General features: G+C 36.4%; 3 protein-coding genes and 1 long non-coding RNA gene across 4 annotated transcripts; 2 read left to right on the top strand and 2 right to left on the bottom strand.

The window, feature by feature from the left end:
• Positions 1-86: 86 nt before the first annotated feature.
• On the bottom strand, positions 87-5,023 carry LOC107818692 (uncharacterized). Its single transcript, XR_001655488.2, has 4 exons — positions 4,616-5,023; positions 4,235-4,296; positions 469-524; positions 87-375 (listed from the first exon to the last, which is right to left on the bottom strand). It is a non-coding gene; the product is annotated as an uncharacterized LOC107818692 (long non-coding RNA).
• LOC107818691 (F-box protein At1g20360-like) lies at positions 1,192-3,733 on the top strand. The gene has a single exon (XM_016644727.2). It carries the CDS (start codon positions 1,787-1,789, stop codon positions 3,038-3,040), a length of 1,254 nt encoding a protein of 417 aa, XP_016500213.2. The 5' UTR covers positions 1,192-1,786; the 3' UTR covers positions 3,041-3,733.
• Positions 5,024-6,535: 1,512 nt separating the features above from the next.
• On the top strand, positions 6,536-7,150 carry LOC107818689 (uncharacterized). Its single transcript, XM_016644725.1, has one exon. It carries the CDS (start codon positions 6,536-6,538, stop codon positions 7,148-7,150), a length of 615 nt encoding a protein of 204 aa, XP_016500211.1.
• A 3,619-nt stretch (positions 7,151-10,769) lies between these two features.
• Positions 10,770-22,201, bottom strand: LOC107818690 (uncharacterized). The gene is made up of 8 exons (XM_075255725.1): positions 21,874-22,201; positions 20,257-21,545; positions 17,627-18,977; positions 16,067-16,346; positions 14,559-14,666; positions 14,197-14,475; positions 13,102-13,245; positions 10,770-11,365 (listed from the first exon to the last, which is right to left on the bottom strand). Exons 2-8 carry the CDS (start codon positions 21,479-21,481, stop codon positions 11,177-11,179), a joined length of 3,576 nt encoding a protein of 1,191 aa, XP_075111826.1. The 5' UTR covers positions 21,482-21,545; positions 21,874-22,201; the 3' UTR covers positions 10,770-11,176.
• Positions 22,202-23,032: the final 831 nt, after the last annotated feature.

The raw sequence follows: 23,032 nt of genomic DNA, 5'->3' as shown, positions 1-23,032 counted from the left end.
TCCAACCAACGTTAGCCAGTGTCCATAAGACAATCTCAAACACAGTCCACAGAAAACATCTGTTAGCTATTACTGCAACGTTAGATGAGCTTAGACGACTTATTAATGAAGGCACCACTTAGTTTCAGTTCAATTTTGTAGTTTATTTGTTGTTTCTATGTCCTAAAGGATACTGAAGGCCAAGATTAGCTAGTCCTTTCAAATTTAATGTCTTATTTTAGAACTATTTCCCCCTAACAAGTCATATAGATATTTCGTGCCTTATTTGTCTGCTGACCAAGTTGTTTCCTAACAGAGTATGGAATCACTTCAAGAAATAGAATAAGCAAATATTGCTTCAAACCGTGTTGCCCTCGCCACCACTCCAGTGACTAACTGCAAATAAGCAGTACGAAAACGCTGTTAAAGGAGCACAGATACGACATAGGCTGCGCGTTGAAGATGCAGAACAGTTAAAAAGGTTGTTACCAGAATAGAGTTTACAATCTTGCAATTCTGCATTCAGCACTATACGCAGGCTAGGACTGCATAGGTGAAAACTAATTAGGTAGGAAATAAGTCATAATAGCCAACTAAATAAAACAGCTGCTTTGAACCATAAACTGATGCAAGAATATCATATGTAGGCTGAATGGCTGGCTTAGAAAACCAACTGATTAAGACTCTAAATTGAACTATGACATGGCCGCAATACGAATAGAATCTTTTGGTTATCAGCCTTGCCACTCCAATTTCCGTAGAAAGACTGGTTTTCATGTTAACAATTAAGATGCTTGATACTACTTTTTTTTTTTTTGAAATATCCAGTAGCAATCTAGTCCAACTCTGTCATTATAAACTTCAATTTATTTCTGATCATAGAGTTACAAAACTAGCCTTCTCGAGAAAGCATGCAACCACATGAAACTCATACACTGACTTCATGAAAAAGAATATTCAAATTCCAAAAAATAAATATTTTATGATATCTCATCTTTAAATCCTGCAAAGTCTAAAAGTGAGGGGAGATCTATGAAAATATCCCTTATTTTAAATAAAATCGGCAACTGTTGTCTTTATTCTCTAATTAATACAGGCATTTGAAAAATAATGAAGTATTTTTTATCCAATTGAGTAAATTAAATAGAGTCAGTTAATTATTCAAATTGCACAATTTCTGCTAGAACTTTCAATTGGAGCTTGTCATGATCTATTTAACTTGAAGCATATCTACTAGGACCTTGAAAGAAGAAATTTTATAAGCAAAAATGTAAAAATGTTGATCAATCTATGCCCAACATTATGGTTAAGTGAAATGTTTAACTAGATTTGCGTCCACCACGATTCAAGAAGCACAATCGCCCAAATAGATCACCAGAAGAAGATTGTATTGTTTTCTGCCTGCTCATAATCTTACAATCACAACTACAACATGTATATATCCAGAGAATTCATATAAGTCAAATGGTGATTTTAAAAATGACACCAGAGAGTTTTGAAGCTAAAGAAAGTGCCACACGAGAAGAAGCCGTAGTTGCTTCAATGCTGTTGAAGATAACACGATGATGAAAACTTAGAAGACGTGAAATTTTTGTATTTTTTGGTAAACAAGGTCATAATTAGGGTAGAATAAAAGTAGAGTCCAAGTTATCTTCTATTAGGTACTATTTTTCTTATTCATAATTTAAATATTAAAAAGAGAAAATAATTAAAAACTTATACACGTAATAGGCTTAAAGTTACCTAATTGTGTAAGGAAAAGGTGTAGTGTCCATGCCAATGAAGACAGACGTTTTAGGTTAAGTATATGATGTCCTCCTTGTATTTAGACTCGAAAAAGAAAAAGAACAAAACAAGTGCAAGACAAACCGCTATTCCCAACAGAGCAAAGAAGAGCAACGCAACTGAATATTATAATTTTGCGACTATGGAACTGAACGATGACTTAGTCGTGGAAATCATCTCCTACTTGCCTTTGAAGCTTGCAGTTCAATGTAAAGTTCTAAGCAAGAACTTTAATACTAGGATTTCTGATCTTAAATTTTCTCAAATTTGGTTTCCACATCAAAAGATTTCTTCAACACTATTCGTCTATCATTCATATGGACCCAATCGCGTCCACAAAATCTCCATAAACCCTCCTTTCCCAACCACTCACAGTGAGATGTTTCTTTTACCCGACCACTCTTCAGTTTTGGCCTCATGCAGGGGTCTTCTTCTCCTTGTCTTTCTTAAGTTTAGGAATTTTTGTGTTTTCAATCCTATAACCGGGGCACACCAGTTGATATCATACCCAAAGCCTATACATGAGTTTATGAAATTTCGTGGCATAGGCTTAGCGGTTGATTACCCCACTTCAGATCAATATAAACTGGTAATCGTTGGGAAACTGGCTGAACAACAAGGGTATAAATTTTATGTATTTTCATCAGAGCGATCTGGTTTGTGGCACGAAGTTCGATTTAGAGTGAATTTCATCAATTTGGCCCAATGTACTAAACCTGTTTACGTGAATGATTCCTTACATTGGCTCAGAAGTGATGGCAGTGTTCTTGCTTTTAATACAAAGAGAGAAGAGGCTATAATTCTTGACCTTCCTGCGTTCTTCAGTCATCATGCTCCCATCTATGGTAAACTTTATCCTGGTTTTGATACATGGTTAGGGATGGCACAAGGTTTACTTACCCTTGTTTGCAAATTCAGGAAATCCACAGTCATTGCTGCTTATGATTATGTAACCAGCAATTGGAGAGTTTCCCACACTTTGGACAACTTCATGGGTATCCCAGTCTGGATTGATAGCAAACATGTGCTTTTCCTAGAAGGTAGTTACACGAAACAACATCGATATTTGTATGTGTATGATTCTGAGAACAATGGGTATAAACTAGCTGACATTTTAAACCAAAACTACATCATCAACAATGACATGTGCTCCTTCCAACCAACTCTAGCCAGTGTCCAGACGACACGTTTAGACACACTCTCCGATGAACATCTACCAGTAATTACTGCAACTTTAGATGAGCTTCGACAATTTATTACTATTGACAATCAGTAAAAAGCTGACAAATGAAGTTGTGAGCACCCATCACTTAATATGATAATTGGGTGCTGATTGGAAAGCAGGATTAAAGAATGGCGATGAATATTCCGATCTGGTTTGAAGTTTTTCATTTGCTTGCACATTCTTCTTTTTTGCCCCTTACTGGATTGACATTTCTCTATCTTTTATTGCTTCTCTTTTGTCCTTTAAAAGTGAAAATTTGTTTAGCACTTTAAGGTCATTCTAAATTCTTGTAGTCCTCCAATTTTATCCAATATTTACCTCAATGTCTCCACCAATTTATGAAGAAAAAAAATCTAAATTCTCCATCACATTTCCTATATTTAATACTCTTCTCTTTTTTTTTGCTCATTGTTTTAGGAAAAGATACTTTCGGTCAGGAATAACACCATTAAAAGGAGATTTTCAACTCATAATCAGCTTGACAAACAATTCAATTGATTCAGATAATGATTATATGATGATTTTCCAGCCGTATCTTTCGATTCTTGTTCTCTGTGTTGTATAATTTCCAAAACTAAAAAAGGGTTAGTTTCAAGTTTGAGAACTGACAGTTTTGGGTTTGTTGAGGCAGGAATTAAGAGCTTTCTTATCCATGAAACATGGTGAAGAAATTTAGAATGTTTGCTCAGTTTGCTATGTATAACAAAATATGTTTGCACCTGTAAGCAAGATGTTGTAAACTATTCTACCTTTTCAAAGTATGAAAACTCGTTGAGAATGATTCTAAATAGAACTTTTCTTTAATCATGATAACCTTAAATTTTGTTTTCTCCGTATCTTTTTCACCCTCAAGTGTTAAATATCTATGTTCTTATACTATGCAGCCGATAACAACTTTATTGTAAAAATACTGGAGCAGCCATCACTTTAAAGTCCTGGATAAGCCATGAGATCTCTCGGCCAAACTAGGCATTTTATATACATATTTTCTAGAATTGATCTATTATTTTCTATTGGTCAATTCCGTTAGTCCTAAGGATACTAAAGGTTAAGATTAGCTAGTCCTTTCAAATTTAATGTCTCTAGTTTTAAAACATTTTCCCCATATCAATTCAACTGAGTCAATCGGCCTTTTCATAGAGGTATTGTATGCCTTCTTTGTGGTGTCAAGATTTTGACTTCAGACAAACGAGTTATCGCATAAAACTAATGTCAAATTCAGTTCCCAAATTCAAATTCATGAACCTGTTCCATATTTCTGATAGTGGTTCTAGCTTCTTGTTTTCTGTTGACGTTGCCCACCAAACCTAAAAAAGAAGAGGATGGATCTGGTCAATCACTTCAATAAATAGAATAAGCAAATATTCTTCAAACAGAGATGCCCTCGGCCACCAGTCCAGTGACTAACTGCAAATAAGCACTACAAAATATTGCTCCCCAACATGCTAGATGTTGAGAATTTAAATTCTCCTGACAGTTAACAAATCAAATTACAGTTAAATTAGAAAAATTAAGCAAGTTGCGTCGCGACTCTTATTCTGATTATTACTTGTTCTATGTAGCTTAAAAGAAGGCAAAAAAGAGCAGCATACGCTAAAAGAAGGCATAAAAGAGAAGCATACGCACCTGTAGAGAGTACCAAAAGCTAAATTGTCTCGATCGCCACGAGAGTTAAATACTAGTCTTTAAACATTAGTATTAGCTGAAAAAGAAGCCCAAGTTCGAACATCACATTTTCTAGAAGAAGAAAGTGTATAGTCATAATGTGGCCCCGCTCCGACGCGAACGAGTCCAGCAACTCATACCTTGCTCCCTCTCCTATTTCATTTTCCTTTACTGTATCATATCCTTCTTCGTCTTCTAGATTCTCGATATTACCGTAGTTCGTTGTTTATGACGGAGATATCGGTTGTGAAGCTAGAATTGCGAAGCCATTGAGGAACGGCGTCGTGTGAGGTGACGGAGCTGGGCGGTGCTGATATCAGAGATTGGGGAAAGACGGGAAACAAGGATGAATTTTGAACATCTCCTACATAACTCCTCATTTTACTGAAAATGTATACAAATAGCATAGGAAGGAGGTCCAAGGAAGCAAGGACCGTTAAGGTTACTTTTAAATATTACTAAGGGTAAATTACTCTAAGTTGTATATTTTTTATAACGATAAATAGGTTAAAAGTATTGTTTGTAAAAAATCAAGCTAATATCCTAAACCACAAGGAAGGTTATCGTGAGTTGTGACGAAGCTAAACTTAAAAGGATATGAGATTATGCCTTAAATCTTAAATAAAGTTCTTCCAATTGAGACAATTGTTAAATAATTATTTATAATTAATACAAACATTTGGAAAATTATACTTTCTTTATCCATTGAGTATATAAGTAGTGTAATTTAATTTTTCAACTTGCATAATATAAAAGATTGATCAATTTGTATGACAATATTATGATTAAGTAAAATGGTAGATTAGATTTGCAATCGCCACCATTCAAAAAGCACAATCGTCCAAATAGATCACCAGAAAAAGATTGTATAAACTACTGAACCATGTGCTGCTGCCTATCGTAATCATACAATCACAACTACAACATGTGACCAGAGAGTACTAGTTAGTATATATTCGTAGTGATATATTAGTAGTGATCACCCTATATAGAAAATAGATTTTGATTGAATGCAAAAGTACACTCAAATCTTGGGTCTGACACCAGGGAATTTGAAGCTAAAGAAAGTGCCACACGAGAAGAAGCCGCAGTTACTTCAATGGTGTTGAAATGGGCTAATGATGAAAACCGAGAAACGTGAAATTTTTGTATTTTTGGTAAACAAAGGTCATAATTTGTGTAGAGTAAAATTAGAGTCCAAGTTACCTTCTATTAGGTACAATTTTCCTCATTTATACTACAAATATTAAAATACTTAAAAACTTATACTAGGCTTTAAAGTTACCTAAATCTTTAAGGAAAAGGTATAGTATCCATATAGACAGACGTTTTAGGTTAAGTATATGATGTTCTACTTGCAGTTAATTCTCTAAAAAGAAAAGAAGAAATCAACGCAACTGAACATTATAATATATATTGCGACTATGGAATTGAATGATGGCTTAGTTGTGGAGATCATCTCCTACTTGCCTTTGAAGTTTGCACTTCAATGTAAAGTTCTAAGCAAGAACTTTAATACTAGGATTTCTGATCTTAAATTTTCTCAAATTTGGTTTCCACATCAAAAGATTTCTTCTGCACTATTCGTCTATCATTTATATTGGCCCAAACGCTTCAACAAAATCTCCCTCATGCAAGGGTCTTCTTCTCCTTGAATTTCGTGAGTTGAGGAGTTTCTGTGTTTTCAATCCTATAACTGGAGAGCACCATTTTATACCATACCATGATTTTGAGACAATTGGCGATGGCTTAGCTGTTGATTATCCCACGTCCCATCAATATAAATTGGTAACATTTAATAAGCTGGTTGAACAAGAAGGGTATAAATTTCATGTATTTTCATCCGAGGGATCAGGCGAGTGGCATGAAGTCCAATTCAGAATGACCTTTAACAATTTGGCTTTTGACAGTAAACCTGTTTACGTGAATGATTCCTTGCATTGGCTCAGAAGTGATGGTCGTGTTCTTGCTTTTAATACAAAGAGAGAAGAGGCTACCATTCTTGACCTTCCCGAGTTCATCAATCATCATAATCTCATCTTCGACATCAGGCTTGGTACATGGTTAGGGATATCAAAAGGTTTACTTACCCTTTTTTGCATTTTCCAGGAATCCATAGTCATTGCTGCTTATGATTACATAAGCAGCAATTGGAGATTTACTCACACTTCGGACAATGTCATTACTGGTCATGTGAACGGCTATATTGATGGTTTTCCAATCTGGTTTGACAGCAAACAAGTGCTTTTCCTACAAGGTAGTCGTCGGTTGATACGACATCAGTATTTGTACGAGTATGATTCTGTGACCAATGGGTATAAAAAAGCTCAAGTTTTAAATAAAGACTATATGATCAAGGACTACCTCTGCTCCTTCGAACCAACTCTAGCCAGTGTCCACACGACATTTTTAGATACAGTCCGTGATAAACATCGGCCAGCTATTATTGCAACGTTAGATGAGCCCCAACGATTTATTACTGAAGGTATTAGATAGTTTCAGTTCAATTTTGTATTTTATTAGTTCTTGTTATGTCTTAAAGGAGGCTGGAGGTCAAGATTAGCTAGTCATATGATGTCAACTAAATAATGTCAAATTCAGTTCCAAATTTCAAATTCAAGAACTTGTTTCCCATTTGTTTTGTCTAGTGGCTCTTGTTGTGTCCTTATTACTTCCATTGTATCTATAGTATGGTGTTATCTTTTTGGCTTCCTTTGGTGTTACTGCTCCACTGTCTATATCCATCATTGTGAGTCGAGGGTCTGTTGGAAACAGCCTCTCTACTCCTCCGGAGCAGGGGTAGGTCTGCGTACACACTACCCTCCCCAGACCCCACTTATAGAATTCCACTGGGTTATTGTTGTTGTTGAACTTGTTTCCCATTTCTGATACTGGTTACTATTACTTTACTAGAATAGAGTTAATCTTGTAATTCTACACTCACCAACATAGGCGAAAGCTAGCAAAAAGTTATTGGTTAATTTCCTCCTCAAAAACTTAATGTGTACAGGAAATAATAGTCATAGCCAACTAAATATGATGCTTATGATCTCTCATACTATTCCCTTACAGCTAAGACAGCTTCTTTGAACCAGGAACCAATGCAAGAATATCATATGTAGGTTACATGGTTGGCTTAGATAACCAACTGATTAGGATTCCTAGTTGAATTATAAAATGGCCACAAAACAAATCAAAAGTGGACAAAGTAAGACAAATAGTCTTTTGGTTATCAGCCTTCCAGTTCAACTCCAATTTAATGACTTTGTGTCACCTCCTTCTGCAGAAAAACTGGTTTTGATATTAACAATTAAGATATATCTTCCAGTAAGTAATGTATTTTCTTTTTTATTTCTTTTTGAAATATCCGTAGCAATCTAATCCAACTCTGCCATTATAAACTTCAATTGATATGTACTTGTTAAAGAGTTACAAAACTAGCCTTTTCAAGAGGGGGATTTGCATCTATACCCGCTTTTTCGGTCACGTTTTAACTTGTGTCCGCTTTGCAAAAAAAATTGCAAGAGTACACACTTTTTCGCGTAACTTCAGCATACGGGGCTGAAGTAGCAAAGACTATCACGCAAAACTTCAGCATTCTAGTAGACGAGCATGAAGTAGCAAGTGTGATGAACCAAGTGTGCTGAAGTTTTTGTTTGTAATTGCTGAACTTAAGCATAGTAGCTGAAGTTTTGTTCTCTATTTGCTGAAGTTTTTGTTTGTAATTGCTGAACTTAAGCATAGTAGCTGAAGTTTTGTTCTATATTTGCTGAAGTTTTTGTTTGTAATTGCACTAAATAAGCTGAAGTTTTTTTGTCCTGGATTCATTAGTTTGTCATTAAGCTTTTTCAAAAACTTCAGCAGAAGATGCTTTAGTTATTTAGTTCATTTATAAAAACTTCAATACTAAATAAGCTGAAGTTTTTTTGTCCTGGATAAACTTTTTCAAAAACTTCAGCAGAAGATGTGAAGTTATTTAGTTCATTTGTAAAAACTTCAACACTAAAAGCTGAAGTTTTTTTAATTAGCATTGACATCATCTACACAATATGAATAGTTTTGCCCGAATGCAACCATATAGTGATGAAGGTAGTCTTGTTTAACTGTAAGACTATGAACTTCCTGCCTTAATTAGTTGCCTAAAAGCAATTCCTACAGCAAATAGTGCTGCTAAATCACACTTATAAATTAAACTCACTGCCATTCGTCCATCTTCTGGATATGTAAATAAGAATTTTATTGGGAAATTATCCAAGTGGGACGAAACTCCCATATGCATTTATGCCTATAAAATAATTTATCCTTTGTTAATGTCTTTGCTGAACATATAAGTGCTAGTGATCTTCTCCGAGCTGAAATAAAATCTGGTTCCGCCAGAAAGTTCACAATTACAGAAACATCTGGTTCCAGTTTCATCATACAAAGAACAACTTCAGAAGAAAAAAAAAAAGCAACTGTATATAAAAAACTTTGAAAAATTGTACAGTTGCTTTAGCAGCACCAACAACAGCAGAAGAAAGAAGAAGAAGGAGAAAGAGGAGGAGAAAGAGGGCTGAAGTTGTTTAAAAAATGGGTACAAGTTAAAACTTTTAAAAAAAATGGGTATAGGTTAAATGGGGCGACCAAATAAGGCGCCCCATGCAATTTTTACTTTTCAAGAAAGCACAGAACTACATGAAACTCGTAAATTGGCTTCATGGATAAAAATATTCACATTAATGTCGATTGTTTACTCCTAGCATAAATATATTAAGATATCTCATATTTAAATCCTGCAAAGTCTAAATTTAGAATTGCCATATGGGCAAGTCGTACTCTAAAGAGTTCATGTCGGAGAAAGTGCACAAATACTTATTTTCAGGGATGTTATTTAAATATTAGCCAACACTTATTTTGTCCTGAAATTTTAAATCAAAAATCCCAACTTCAGGACAATCCAAGACATTTTATCCCAAAAATTTGGACTGAAAAACTGAATTTATGACACACTGGCTAATTCCTAAATAGCCACCTTTTAGAGTGGCTATATGGTGTCATTTCTACGTTCCTGTCTTCCGTTTTATATGCAGTCAACACAGTATGTAAAACTTGAAATTTAGGAGCTAAGTCAATAGACTTCGCACGTGGATTTTCAATAAGTTACCAGTAAACTTATCCGTTTAGGTTAGCAAATAAACTTATCCCAGCAAGCGATTACTTCTCTGTTAGGTTTATTTGAGCTCAGCAAGCGATTGATACAGCTTTTTCTTCCTTGTGATTTTCATTATTCAAACGTTACGTTTAGAAACTTCCAAGAAAACATTCACTATCAAATAAATAAAATACTATGCATTACTCACTGTTCTGTGAACATGATTTTCGATCAAGATTGCACTAGATACTCAACCTCAAATTCATTTCTATGATCTGTTTTTAGAACTTATAAACTTAAGGTTCGTTTGCTATTATGGATAAGTATGATGATCTCTTGTCTAGATAAGATGTGAAATTATTTTATTCTCTATGTGATTGAATTTTTTTTCCCGAGATAAGTAATTCCGAGATTATTTATAACACAATTGTGATATTAATTTCCAAATTATTGCTAATCTCCGATAAAACGACCAAATGTCAATGATGCTCTCGCCAAAGTGCTTAAGAAGACCAAAAACTAAAGCCGGAAATAAAAGTTTATCTAGTATAAATCAAGCAAATCTTTTACATTGAATCCTATATATACCATTCTTAATCCAAACCAAACATCTACCAACCTCTAATAATCTCGTTATTGTTCAACTTATGTATATAATCCCAAATTATAATCTCTTAAACCTATTAGCAAACCAAACGACCCCTTGTGTTTTCATTTTTAATGAAGCAAATTAATATGACGTTTGCCCTATCAACCTGCGTTGACCCAGACAAATGAAAAGGTATTCAAGAATAATAACTAAACTCACACACACGATTCCTCAATTGCATCTCATCGCCCCACCATAACGTGCATCGATTTGCCACGAGTATTGGCTATAGAGGGATGATCACATAGTCCACAACCATTCTTGGCAAAATTTAGAGATGTGCTTGGGCGTATGTATATATGAGAGAGAGGGAGAGAGAGAAACTTAGGAAAAGATTTCATCAAGTGGAACTTGCATTATGACCATCCGATGAAAATGTGAGTCACTGAAAATATGTTTCTGATCTTCCTTCATTTTGATACATTGCAGCAAATGAGGGAAAGCAACCAAAATTGGATAGAGCTATTTCACAAGCTATCACTAAACACCTAAAAGAATCAACACACATCATGTACAAACTGCATGCATCCCCTTCCATCAAACAAGACAGAAAACCCTAATGTTACATAACATTTGTAAGACTACATACTCAGTTGGGTTAAAATAGAAATACAGAGCCCAGTGATAAGGAAGGAAATGCGGACCACCTTGAGATATCCCTCCTTTTTCATCACTGGAGCAGCCATATTGGAGCAATTGCAGAACTTCAGCAGGTTAAGTTGCCAAAGAAATATCACACAATTCAAGATGAAATTGGCTCGTATGGATATGATAACCACGGATGCTTTAAAGCCTCTGAGGCAGATGGGCGCTTCTTTGGGTTTACTTCAAGAAGATGAGCCACGAAGTCAATAAATCCTTGATCCCCCATTGGTAACCGATGCCTCAAGGATGTCTTTTTCGGTATCAAGTATTCCAATCTGTTTGTTTCCTGAAAAAGAAAACGAATTCAGTAGATAATCAAGAATGGATATTAGCAAGCAGCAGACAGACATAGCAACATTAACAACAAAGAGAACACAAGTGGAGCCCTCTTATAATGGGAGAATCTTTTGTGTATGTCCAATTCACAGACTCAATACAGAGAATAAAGAAGGCGAAATACATAAAGCGGCCATTTAAGTTGTCCCCAACGATCATTTGAACACCTTAACTTGCCATATGACCAGACAGGCACTTCTATTTAACACAGGTGTGTCTCATGAATACTCGAGTTCAACAAGCCTCATGAGTGAGTTACACTCGATGATGACATGTCAATCAGACAAATTATAGAATGACACGTGTATTTCTTAAATAAATTATAGTCTATATAAAGAAATAGTTGTAATTTTTAATTAAAAATAAGAAAAAGACCCTACTTTCCCAAATCAGACCTTAAACCCTCCATCTTCTTCCCTGATCTCTCTCCGCCTTTCATCATCTTCTTTCTCCCAAAAAAGTGCCCACTTCACTTATTATCCCCCAATTTCATGGCCAGCAAAAATAACAAGAAAATCCACATCCGGCTATATCCACCGTTGTGACACCACTGCGGTTGGCTTGACTTTGCCGGCCAGTATTATTTTGGAGCTTCCGAGTTTTTTTTTTTCCGATTTCGTTGGGTATGCTGTGATTCACGAAATTATGCCTCATCACTTTTGAAATTGCTTGATTTTGATGTGAAGAATCCATTTTGATTTCTGAGTAGGTGAAATTGTGGGCTTTTCTTGCTGGGTTTCTCCCTGTTTTCTTTAATGTTGTGGTGGTTTTGCCTCTGATTACCGAGATAAAGCAAGTTAATTTTGAAGGCGAATACGCTGGAGCCGCCGTATGGGGAAGCAGCCCTTCCATCTATATCCGGCAGAACCACGTCTACATTGCCACCGGAAACCTCTACTCCGTGCCTAAACACATCGAGGAATGCCAAAAGGAGCAGAATAAACAAAACCAGACGAATCTGACCCGACCCGACAAGTGCATTGAACCCGAGAACCACTCCCACTAGATTGAAATTCGAAGGTTTTAGATGGGTTCTTTTTAGTTTTTCAGATTTGGGGTCAATAAGGGAAATTGAAGGAAGTGTTAGTGGTTATGTGGTGGTGTGATAGTGGAGATTTATTGTTTTTGGATTTGTTTAATGACGGACGGTGATTGTGGAGGTGATGGAAATTTTTCTGTTTTTTCCTGTCATGGAGGGTGAAGATGGAGAAGATAATTTGGGGCAATGGCAGAAGATGGAGGAGAAAATTGGAGGAGGTGGTGGGTTCCACATTGATTTTAGGGGAAAAAAAAAGATAAACCTAATTTTAAAGATCTTCGCGCGCTTAGATTTAAGTGTAACACACAAAATTTGCCATGTCAGCGTAAGGGATTTAAGAGAATATACTTCTACCAAGCAGAGGTGTCTCTGTCTGGTCATATGACGAGTTAAGGTGTTCAAATGATCGTCGGGGACAACTTAAATGGCGCTTCATGAATTCTGAAGAGGAACAGTGGCCTCTGGAAGAGTACTATATGCTGTCCCAGACTTGTCCATCTAATCACCAAGAAAATTGTAGCAAGACACACTTGGCCTTTAATAAAAGAAAAGGTTTTGATCTTCTGAAGGGGAGTTGCCAGAGAGGACTTAAGACATAGTAAATCCCCCCCCCCCCCCCACCAAAAAAAAAAGGAGAGGAAATTTACCTGATTTCGTTCATACAGCATGTGATTCTTTGTGAAATACTTGTAAGTATCTCGTCCTTTGACAAGCATATCTTGGTCAATGGGGCTTATAATACCAATCACCCTAGCGAGTAAAGTGGCAGGAGAGTCATTTTGAAAAAGCACCTGCACACATGAAAAGTAACTCTAAACTTCCAATTTGAAGCAATATTGCAATCAGAAGAATACACTAAAGTAACTACTATGCATTGTATGAGCATCAAATAAAACAAGTATTCATCACAAGCACACTTGAAAACTGCAAGCTTCATTTCTGACCACTTATTAGCAAAGGATGTATGAGCAGTAAGTTGACTATTGGTCCTTAGCTCTTTGCTTTACTTTTTGTTCTGTCCATTGGATAGTTGCATATTAGTAACTCAAGATGGATTTGGCTCTCAGCAAACTACCACGTGTCTAACTAGTATCACATACTAAGGTCGATTGACTACTCCTGCCTGTCAAACAATATGCAAATGTTTTAATTGTCACCAATATTCCACGTCTACCAGAGAGAATATATATACTTGAACGAAATATTAATTCGTAACAGATGAGTTGTCTCCATCTAATTGCGCTACATATGCAACTTTAATAGGTTTGCTTCATCCTTCCACTTAAGAAGAATGTCACCCAGCACAAGCAATGTCATATTTAAAAGCCATAGTACATGCATCGTAGTACAACTGGTGTAGTAAAACATGGGGACGAATACTGATCTTTTTAAAAAAGAATGGGACTTTGACACAATACATTAGAGAAGATGGGTGGCTTAACGCCACCAGAAATGTTCTTAGATATTAGGGTGAACACGACAGAGATCATTAAGGTTTCCTACAGTTTTGTGCCAAATCTAACTCCAAAACATCGTGTAATCTGTCGCATTTCTCAGAAATCAACTCTTGTAACTCTTAAAAATGCGAGGAAAAAGGGCAAGGGTTGAAATAAAAAGGGAACACATGCTTACGAACACTTGTAATGCCTTGTATGACGGGTAAAAGATCCCTAACATCAGAATCATAGTTTCATTACTTATAAAGAGCTAATAATCAGAAAATGCTTAAAGAAGGAACCTACATTGCCGGTGCAAAGTTCAGCTAGGATGCAGCCAAGTGACCAGATATCGATCTTCTTATCATATGGAAGTCCCAAAATAACTTCAGGTGCACGGTAGGATCTGGATTGGACATAGGAACAAAGATGATCTGTTTCAAAACAACTGCTTCCCAGATCAATCACCTTCACTTCACATCTACTGTAGCTTTTCACCAATATGTTCTCGGGCTTCAAATCACAGTGTATAAGCCCAAGGCCATGCAAAAACTGAAGAGCCTCCAAACATTGAATGGTGATTGACTGCACAAGAGATCAGTATTAAAGACAGAAGAGAAGCATCATCGATGATATAAAATCTTTATGGATATAGCCATGCAACAAACCTGCAGTCTTGGCATCGTAAAATAGACTTCTCCTCCAGATTCTCTATTAAATTTATGGAATTCATAAAGATTTGCCTTCAAGAGTTCACATACAATTAACAAATGTTCCTGATAACAAACATAGGGATCAGTGCCGAATAACTTGTCACAGTCCAAAAGTTTATTCAGTTTATCATTCAAAATTATACATAAAGGAGTTTCCTTATATGATTTTGCTTTCGAAACAGATAAGACAGTGGCCCAGCATAGATCACAGACACGATGGAACTTAGCATTTAGAAGGACTTCTGAAGGTTGGGAAGTAACAAGGATGGTTCAGTTTTAGGGAATTTGGAAGGGGTAGTTAATTTTCAAGAAATTCCAGATAAACTGAAGCGGCGACACCAGAAGGACAGTACGAATTATGTAAAATCTGCCCACAAACTACTTTCATCTGTTAAGCACAGTTGTAAGTGGCCTTGAGGTTCATTAGGGAAAAAGTCAAGCTCCTCCTAAGATTGTTGGATTTTGTTGCATTGCAGACCATGAGCTTGGCTGACTCATTATCTGCAGTGGAGGGGATTCAATATACGAAATAGATGCTTTATATGTGAGTCAGAAGCCAAAGATGTTAATCATCTTTAGCTACACTGTAAAGTGGCCAAACAACTTTAAGACATGTTTTTCAATTTATATGGACTTGGTTGGGTAGTTCTTAGAACAGTAAGTGGCATACTAGCAGGCTGGTCAGATAGAAATTTAATCAAAGAACACAGGAAAGTACAATTCACCTTTCCAGCCTGCAACTTTGGGATGGTATAGTAGAAAAGAAAACAGAGATGCTTCAAGGGCTAGCCTGAATCTATGCAAATGTTTATTTACATTGGTTGGTACTTTTCGGTATTGGTATAACATGTTGATTGTATATGACTTAGAACTTTGTTAGATCTCCTTTGACTTCCTAAAACAAAAGGCAGATTGAGATTTTGAATTGTACATATCCAAGCCCCATCTTTGAGATGATTTTTTTTTTTTGAGCGTATTTGTGCTGATTTAAATGAATAGAATCTTATCTTTTGCTGTTTATACTTTATACAATCGGAAAATCTCCAGCTTTTTATGAAGAATCAGAAGATCTGCACTTAAAAATAAAAACATAATACAGAAAACCAAGGTAGGAAAAGCTAAGGTGGGTGATGCCAGCATCGGTCAAAGATGTTACGTTCAGCTGGGCATTCAGACATCGGAAAGAAGATGCAGAACCCCGGGTGTGGTTCCTCTAGCACTAATGTGGGTACTAAGAGAGAAATAGGGGAGCTTTTGAAGATATGGGAAAATTTTGTCCAAATTAGGGATTTTTTTTTTTGTTTTTATATAAATAATTTTATCTGAGTTATATGATTCAGAGATTTTGTAGAGAATCATGTTTTTGTGTCGGTTTTTACTCACTGTAAACAACTTGTATACCAGGGCAGTCACAACACACGAATGAAGTATTAGTTTATCAAAAAAAAAGAATTTTTACTTACTCGATAATAAAAGTAATCATACAACCGAAGTAGATGGTACTTGTCAGCAGGATCATGCTTATTGACATACTTGAGAAGCTTTATTTCATCAAGACTCTGGTCAAAGAAATCTTTGTTGTTCTTTATGATCTTTACACAAACATCCATGCCAGTGTGAAGGTCGTGTGCTTGGATAGCTTTGCTAAATGCAGCAGATCCAAGATACTCAGTAACTTGATACCGCCCCGCTAAAACTGAATTTAAAACGACATGGAAATTCTTGTCCTCCTCAAAGCCAGTTCTGATCCAAAAGATAAATCCAATTAACAAAAGACGTCAATTCTAAACATAAAACTAGACCAGATGAGGAAAATTCATGACAGAAATTCTTGGAAGGCTAGCATATTAATCATATTAAAATTTTGTTATGGGTCTTATCTCTTAATCACTCAGATCTATTCAAACCCATTAAGTTGTTGTAAAAAAATAAATGGTTGAGATCTAGATGATTAAGACTTCAATCAAAAAATAAATTCACTTGACGAATGATATCTGGATGATTCAGATTTAGACCTTTCTCAAGTGCATCCAAATGAGTCCTAAAACTGATTCAGCATCATTTAAATGTTCCAATAACACCATGAGCAAAATTCAAGAATACATTTAGACTTTATCTTAATAATAGAATCAGCAGTCATTCTGTCCAAATAGTCCACCAAATGCATGCAGGTACCAAATTACCACCTATTCTTCTTTCTTTGTCCAATTCTGTTCCAGAATCTCAGCAACTCAGTTGTTGAACTAACCATGACAAAGGGGGGTTTTCCTTTTTTCAATAAGTACATCTTCAATTATTAAGCAAGCTTGATCACTGTCAAGCATGAAATATAGGTTCAGTAGGCACTAATGCCTAGCACCCTTACAGCAAGAAATCTTAGCAAGGATTATGGACTACTACACTTAGTTTAAGGGCATGTATATTTGAGCTCCCTCTAAGCTCTAAAATAAACTGATCTTCCTTAAAAGAAGAATATAAAGATATATATAATATGTGTACGTGTGCATATAAGCTACATCTTCAGAGCAACATATGATGTTCTTTTTTGTTCTTCTGTTATAAAAATGTTTGATTGATCTAAATAAGGATATATAAAATCCACATGCATAAACAAGATCCAAGCAGAATTTCGACTATTAAAAGGGAAAACGTCGCCACAGGTACACCTTCGCCAGAATGACCAGCTGCCACTTTCCAAAGAAAGAGTACCAACTACTGACCTAAGATAGAGCTGTGGACAAGTTCCCAATTTACTTGGTAGAACTTCAATTTTGCAACACAGTGCTTTTTTAAAATGCATCACAATTAACAGTCTCGGCCTTATTATAGCTTAAGTTTATAGATACAAACCCAGCAAATTTTGTTTTTATGAGTTAAAAAACCAGCTAAGTGCATCGAAATAGGAAGATTCTTATTGCAAGTAACTAGCTATTTCCTCTGACTAGAACAATTGCAAAGGGAAAGTATTAAAGCGGATTATGTCCTACTCTGAATCATAATAGCCAATAGGAGATTGAACATGCCTGTTTTTCCTATGCACAATCTTAAGATCAAAGGTTTCAAATTCCTCCTCCTGTGCCTTGATCTGCCTCACTTGCTCCTGCACTGCAGTAGCTTCCTCATCCTCCAGTGACGCCCCTACATCTTCTTCTCTTGCACTGGCTATTTTTGTCTCCTCTTCTTTCTTCACATCCTCTCGGTCAGCATAGCCATAATTTGAAAAAGATGAAGGACTAGAATTTTCTGATCCTGCAGCATTTGCATTGCTTTCATCTCTTGAGCTCTTGACAGGTGAAGACTCACTGCTTTTGCGCCTCCATGGAGCAAGCATGTCATCATTTGCCAGCAGAGAATCATCAGCTTCATCACTGACAACAGTGTTGCACTTGTTTGACCATAAAGATTTACTCGAGCTTGTTTGAACTAACTGTCCATCTCTAGGAGGGGGAAATGAGAATCCTCCATCTAAGTGATTCATTTTCTGCACCAAACTTCCTTTGTCAACCCCAGTAACAAACTTGTCAGAACTATGTTTAGCTGCTTTCTTTTCTCTCTTTGATCTCTCTGAATAAGGCTTATCTGAAATGGGTGGTAGGTGTCTGGACCCACCAATACTGGAATCATGATCGTGGAAGTAATCAACATCCCCCTCACTACTCCCTCCAACCAAGCTTTCACGCACTTCGCTTCCAATATCAGCAGTATCACTGTTAATCCCCACACCAATAGACCGAACTGAACCATGTTGATCATCGTCCATGCAAATATCATCCGGCCGAGGCCTTCCACACTCATTCAGGACTTTACCATCCCCCAACATGACAAGTTCATTTGTTTGAGTAACAAAGCCCCGCCAAACTGGCTCTGCTCGCATCAAACTTAGTTCTTCTTCATCCATCAACTGTCCATCATATTGGGCAATCAAATCATTCTCATTAGTTCTCCTGTACACTTCAGGTACTGATAGCCCTATGTGATCATCTGCGGGCCTAACTGGATCAACATCTTTTGATTGGAAATATCGCTCACCTGAGAAGCAGGAATCCTCTTCTGCAAAAGATTGTTCATCATCCTCTTCTCGGTTTTGCCCTCTTTGAGGATCTGGAACACTCCCATGCCCTGTTCCCTTCTCATTATCACTGGGGTAATCAATTTCATGCGCTAAAAACCAAGCCTCATCTTCAATAGGTTGTCTTGTGTAGCCAACATCCTCATCGTCATCATACTCATCGGAGTCCCAATATTCATTGGGGTAATCAATAGATTCGCTCAGTCCATCACCAATTGTTGCAAAACCAGAAACCAGATCAGAAGTGTCCTCAGCAATGCCTTGACTTACAGACAGCCAACTACCTCCTGCAGGCCTTTTTCCACCTGACATTCAGTAAAGAAATGATGATTACTGCACAAGCCATGAACAAGAAGATTCTAGAAACTACCTGTAATGGAAACTTAAATATGATACGAGAGACAATCAATGGTCTATGAACAGTTCATATCTAGAATTTCCCGCTGTAATGTCTTTATTTGAGGAGGCAGTAAAAGAACAGGTCTTACATGCTTCACATAAACGCACAACCAGCATAAACATGACTCTGATATCAACTGTATTATATTTTAAAGTATGAATTACAAAAACATGCAGAGTTGTACGTTCATAATACAACTTGTTTTCTTGAAGTTTGACCATTTATCCTATGGACTATGAAGCAGCAATTTATCCCCTTGAAGTATCCCATAACTTGTTTTTGAAGCCTGCTCCCTCACACACCAATCATAGGATTTTATACTAGATTTTTTTGGTTATAGGAGAATAAGTAAGCATCCCGTGGACTAAGCAGTTAAAACTTGTAATTTTTGGTTATAGGAGAATAAGTAAGCATCCCGGGGACTTAACAGTTAATGCCATTTATCTTGTGATACAGTTCCACAATACATTGGTTAGCGACAATGATCAGTTATCAAACATATCCAGATTGATGACTTGTATGCAAAGTTTATACCCTCTAAACTGCATTATCTTTTTCTTTGATAACCAAAAAACAGTTCTTGGCCATATTTTTTATTACTTCACAACATTCTGAGATTACAAATTTCTGGTCCAAGAAATTCTGGCACCATCTGTCATTTCTTCTATGATAAAGATATTGATCTCCATTACTCATTTGAAGCATGAAAAGACCCAGGATTTTATACAAGGGCATTCAAAATGTTACACATGGGACTTGAACATGTAACTTAAAACAATTTTTGAACCCCCTTTGCCACTTTACAAGAATTTTCCCTCATGTCGAGGGGATTCAACAGCTTTTATATATATATATATATATATAAAGGAAAAAAGTAGTTGTTATCCTATTTGCACAATAGGAATTTTCAAGCTAGCTCCACCCCTGGTCCCAAGACTCTGAAAAGCCATGATTTCAGCAAAGCTAATGAGAACCCTATATTGGGGAAATAATGCCAATGGGACTCTACTCAAATCAGTTAGTACTCAAATCAGCTTATATGCTCCAAGACTCTGGAGCATGTTAGGAAGAATCACATGCTCCAGAACAGGGTACCTGGAGGTTAAAGTGCAAGCTGAACGCCACAGGCTAAATTTATTTTCCTCTAAAAGCACAAGCTAAAGTTGATCATCAAAGAAGCAAACCTGAACCAGTAAGATCTTGTCCAATAGGAACATCTAGAAAAGAACCTATGAAATATGTATCATCAGCGTTACTAATCCTTGAGGCAGGTCCACCTCGTTCAAACTTTTCCTCCCAAGGAATACTGAAGGACTTCTCTTCTGATTTCAATCTAACAGGTGGCAACCTAGGGAATCCTTCTTTCTGGCTTTCAGAAACAAATGAAAAGCCTAGGCAGCTGAATTCTTTTGGTTCACTTCCTTGTGTCTTCCCAAGAAACAAAGCTCTTCCCACCTCATCCACTTGTTCTTTTATTGCTGCCCTAACATCACTAACTTCTGTTTTCCGTTTTCCTTCTTTCTTATCAGTACTACTGATGTCATGATCATAACTTGTGGAGACATCTCCTTTTGGAAATGGGAAAACAGTTTTAACTGTGCAGTCTTTCCAAGGCTCAGATGAAGGGTGCGTAAATTCATCACTTTTTGACCAAGGGTTATTAATTATTACATCTTTGGAGCATGCCCCACTTAGCTTAATTTGGTGATCAACCTCCTTGAGCTCAATAGTTCGACTATTGTCATGCTTAGGTTCCACAGTGTCTTTGCTAGTACTTCCAGGCCAAGAAGTTCTCTTTTCACTAAAGCTGACATCCTCCTCATATTTTGCATGAGTCTTACTACTATCAAAGACCTCGGAAGAATTTAACTTTGACTTTCCAGAACGCACCAAACCGGAGAGGTCAATGGTACCAGTAGTTCCACCTTCATTCTGATAAGAAGTAACCGGACCGTTAACAGGAGTGTATTTCCACGAATACAGATCGATAGTATCTTCTGAACTGTTGGCGAAACTGAAATTTTTGTCACTTGTCCCAACAGATTCATTAACTTTCTTCTGCTCTTGGACATTTTTCCAGTTGCAGTCCGAGCCATTTCTCCCAGTGCCACACTCTATCTCCTTCACAATAAGCTCCTTGGATATTTCACCGCTGCTCCTAGAATTTGTCTCCTTGTAAACATCTTCACTACTCCGAAAAGTTGTCCCCGGAGTCTCCGTGGTTGCTTTCCCTCTATTTGCTCCTTCTGATGATTGGCTCAACTCTTTGACCTCAATGGTAAGCTTCTGAAGAACACCATTCAGATCAGGACGATTATTCAGCTCGCCCCGCAAAGCGGCCTCGGCCCTTGTAAATTTGTTTTTCCGTAAATATTCCAGTATTACATCTACTGAGTTTGAGTCCCCCATTTATATAACGGCGAACTAAAATATTTCACAATGTTCTACTACTACAATGAAAATTCCGCCAAACCTGAAAAACAAAAGAAATAAAAGAGAATTAATGAAAAATGCTGTGCCAAAAAGTTAATTTGCTATTTTGTGGATCCCAATAAAAAATCAAAACGTTAATCAGTAAATCAATTCAAAAACGAAGTTTATTTCTACGGATTTCCCACACTCTCTGGGCAATCAAATACCAAAACCCTAGCTAGATTTCCCACTCTCCGATTCAAAGATCTTCACTTTTTTCAAACCCTAGAAAGCAACAGTTACTAAAAATTCAAATAATAAAATATAAAATAAAAAACAACCACAAGAATAACAGAGACGAATTGAAAAGAGTGAAAATGAGAACTCACAGATCGAAGGTAAACGATAGGACCCAATTGATTCCATGGGCAGCATCCACAGAAGGGCAGAAATGACAGAACTCAAAATACTTCGTAATCAAACATCACATTCAACTTCACACCTAGCTGAATAGTGGTGCTAAGCAAATGACAGCGTTTTGATTTTGAATATTTCTCCCCTTTTTGTTTTTTTTTATTTTTATTTTTTATTTTTCCCCCTTAGCTCTTGTGATTTGTGATTGTTTCTTTGTTCGCTGTTTGGTGGGGGTGCTCAACTGATTTTTTTCGGGTTTGGGTTTGGTTTAATTTCTCTTTCGCTTGGCCTGCAAAAAATTATGGGGCCATATTGGTATCTATCCAATTAAATAATTCTATCAAATCAAAACCAAAAAAATAAATATCTACACTAATTGAATTTAATATTTAAAAGCATGGCCGTATGGGCATGGTAGTTGCATTAACTTTTAGCCGTTGATTCATCATAATTTTCACAGAAAATGATCAACGGCTAAGTGGTTTAATTGCTGCATAGCAATATTTAAAATATTTCTCCCTCAATTCACTTTTAGTTGTCCACTTTGAACTTTTCGCGCCCTTTAAAAATAATAAATAAAATATATATTTTATAATTTTACCCATAATAATGATAGTATTTCCTAAAGTCTTGGGGAATGAGTAATTAATTATAAGAATAAAACAAGAAAAAAAAGATTGTCTTTCTCTTGATTTAATATAGTGGACAAACAAAAATAAAAATATATTTTTAGTATAGTGAACAAATAAAAGTAAACGAAGTAAATGAAATTTTATTAGTTTGTTGATTCGTATATTCCACAATTATGGGTTCGTGTGGCTGGCTTATATACTATATATGATGCTGCCGAAACCCCTCTCTGGCTATTGCACCTAAAACTTTAGCTCACATAATTTTTTTCCAGCAAAATTGTTCTTTTGTTCTACAAGCTAGTTTGGGAGAGAGTGTGTGGGTTGAACTATGGAGGTGTGTGGGTAGAGCAGGCTTGGAATGACTTACTGCATTGTTTAGTGTTATATTCAAGACTAATAGGATGCCTGAAGAGTGGAGGTGGAGTACAATGGTCCCGTTGTATAAGAACAAAGGTGATGTCCAGAGCTGTAACAACTATAGAGGCATCAAATTACTAAGTCA

This window comes from Nicotiana tabacum, chromosome 6 (genome assembly GCF_000715075.1).
Source record: "Nicotiana tabacum cultivar K326 chromosome 6, ASM71507v2, whole genome shotgun sequence".
Classification (NCBI taxonomy): Eukaryota; Viridiplantae; Streptophyta; class Magnoliopsida; order Solanales; family Solanaceae; genus Nicotiana; species Nicotiana tabacum.
This window is presented reverse-complemented; position numbering and strand designations above follow the sequence as displayed.

Coding starts and splice junctions, on each gene's coding strand:
- LOC107818689 (XM_016644725.1), top strand. CDS start 6,536: ATGACCTTTAACAATTTGGCTTTTGACAGTAAACCTGTTTACGTGAAT.
- LOC107818691 (XM_016644727.2), top strand. CDS start 1,787: ATGATGTCCTCCTTGTATTTAGACTCGAAAAAGAAAAAGAACAAAACA.
- LOC107818690 (XM_075255725.1), bottom strand. CDS start 21,481: ATGGGGGACTCAAACTCAGTAGATGTAATACTGGAATATTTACGGAAA. Junction 16,347..17,626: donor ATTGTGCATAGGAAAAACAG/GCATGTTCAATC, acceptor CTTTTGGATCAG/AACTGGCTTTGAGGAGGACA. Junction 14,667..16,066: donor ATGATTACTTTTATTATCGA/GTAAGTAAAAAT, acceptor GTTTGTTATCAG/GAACATTTGTTAATTGTATG.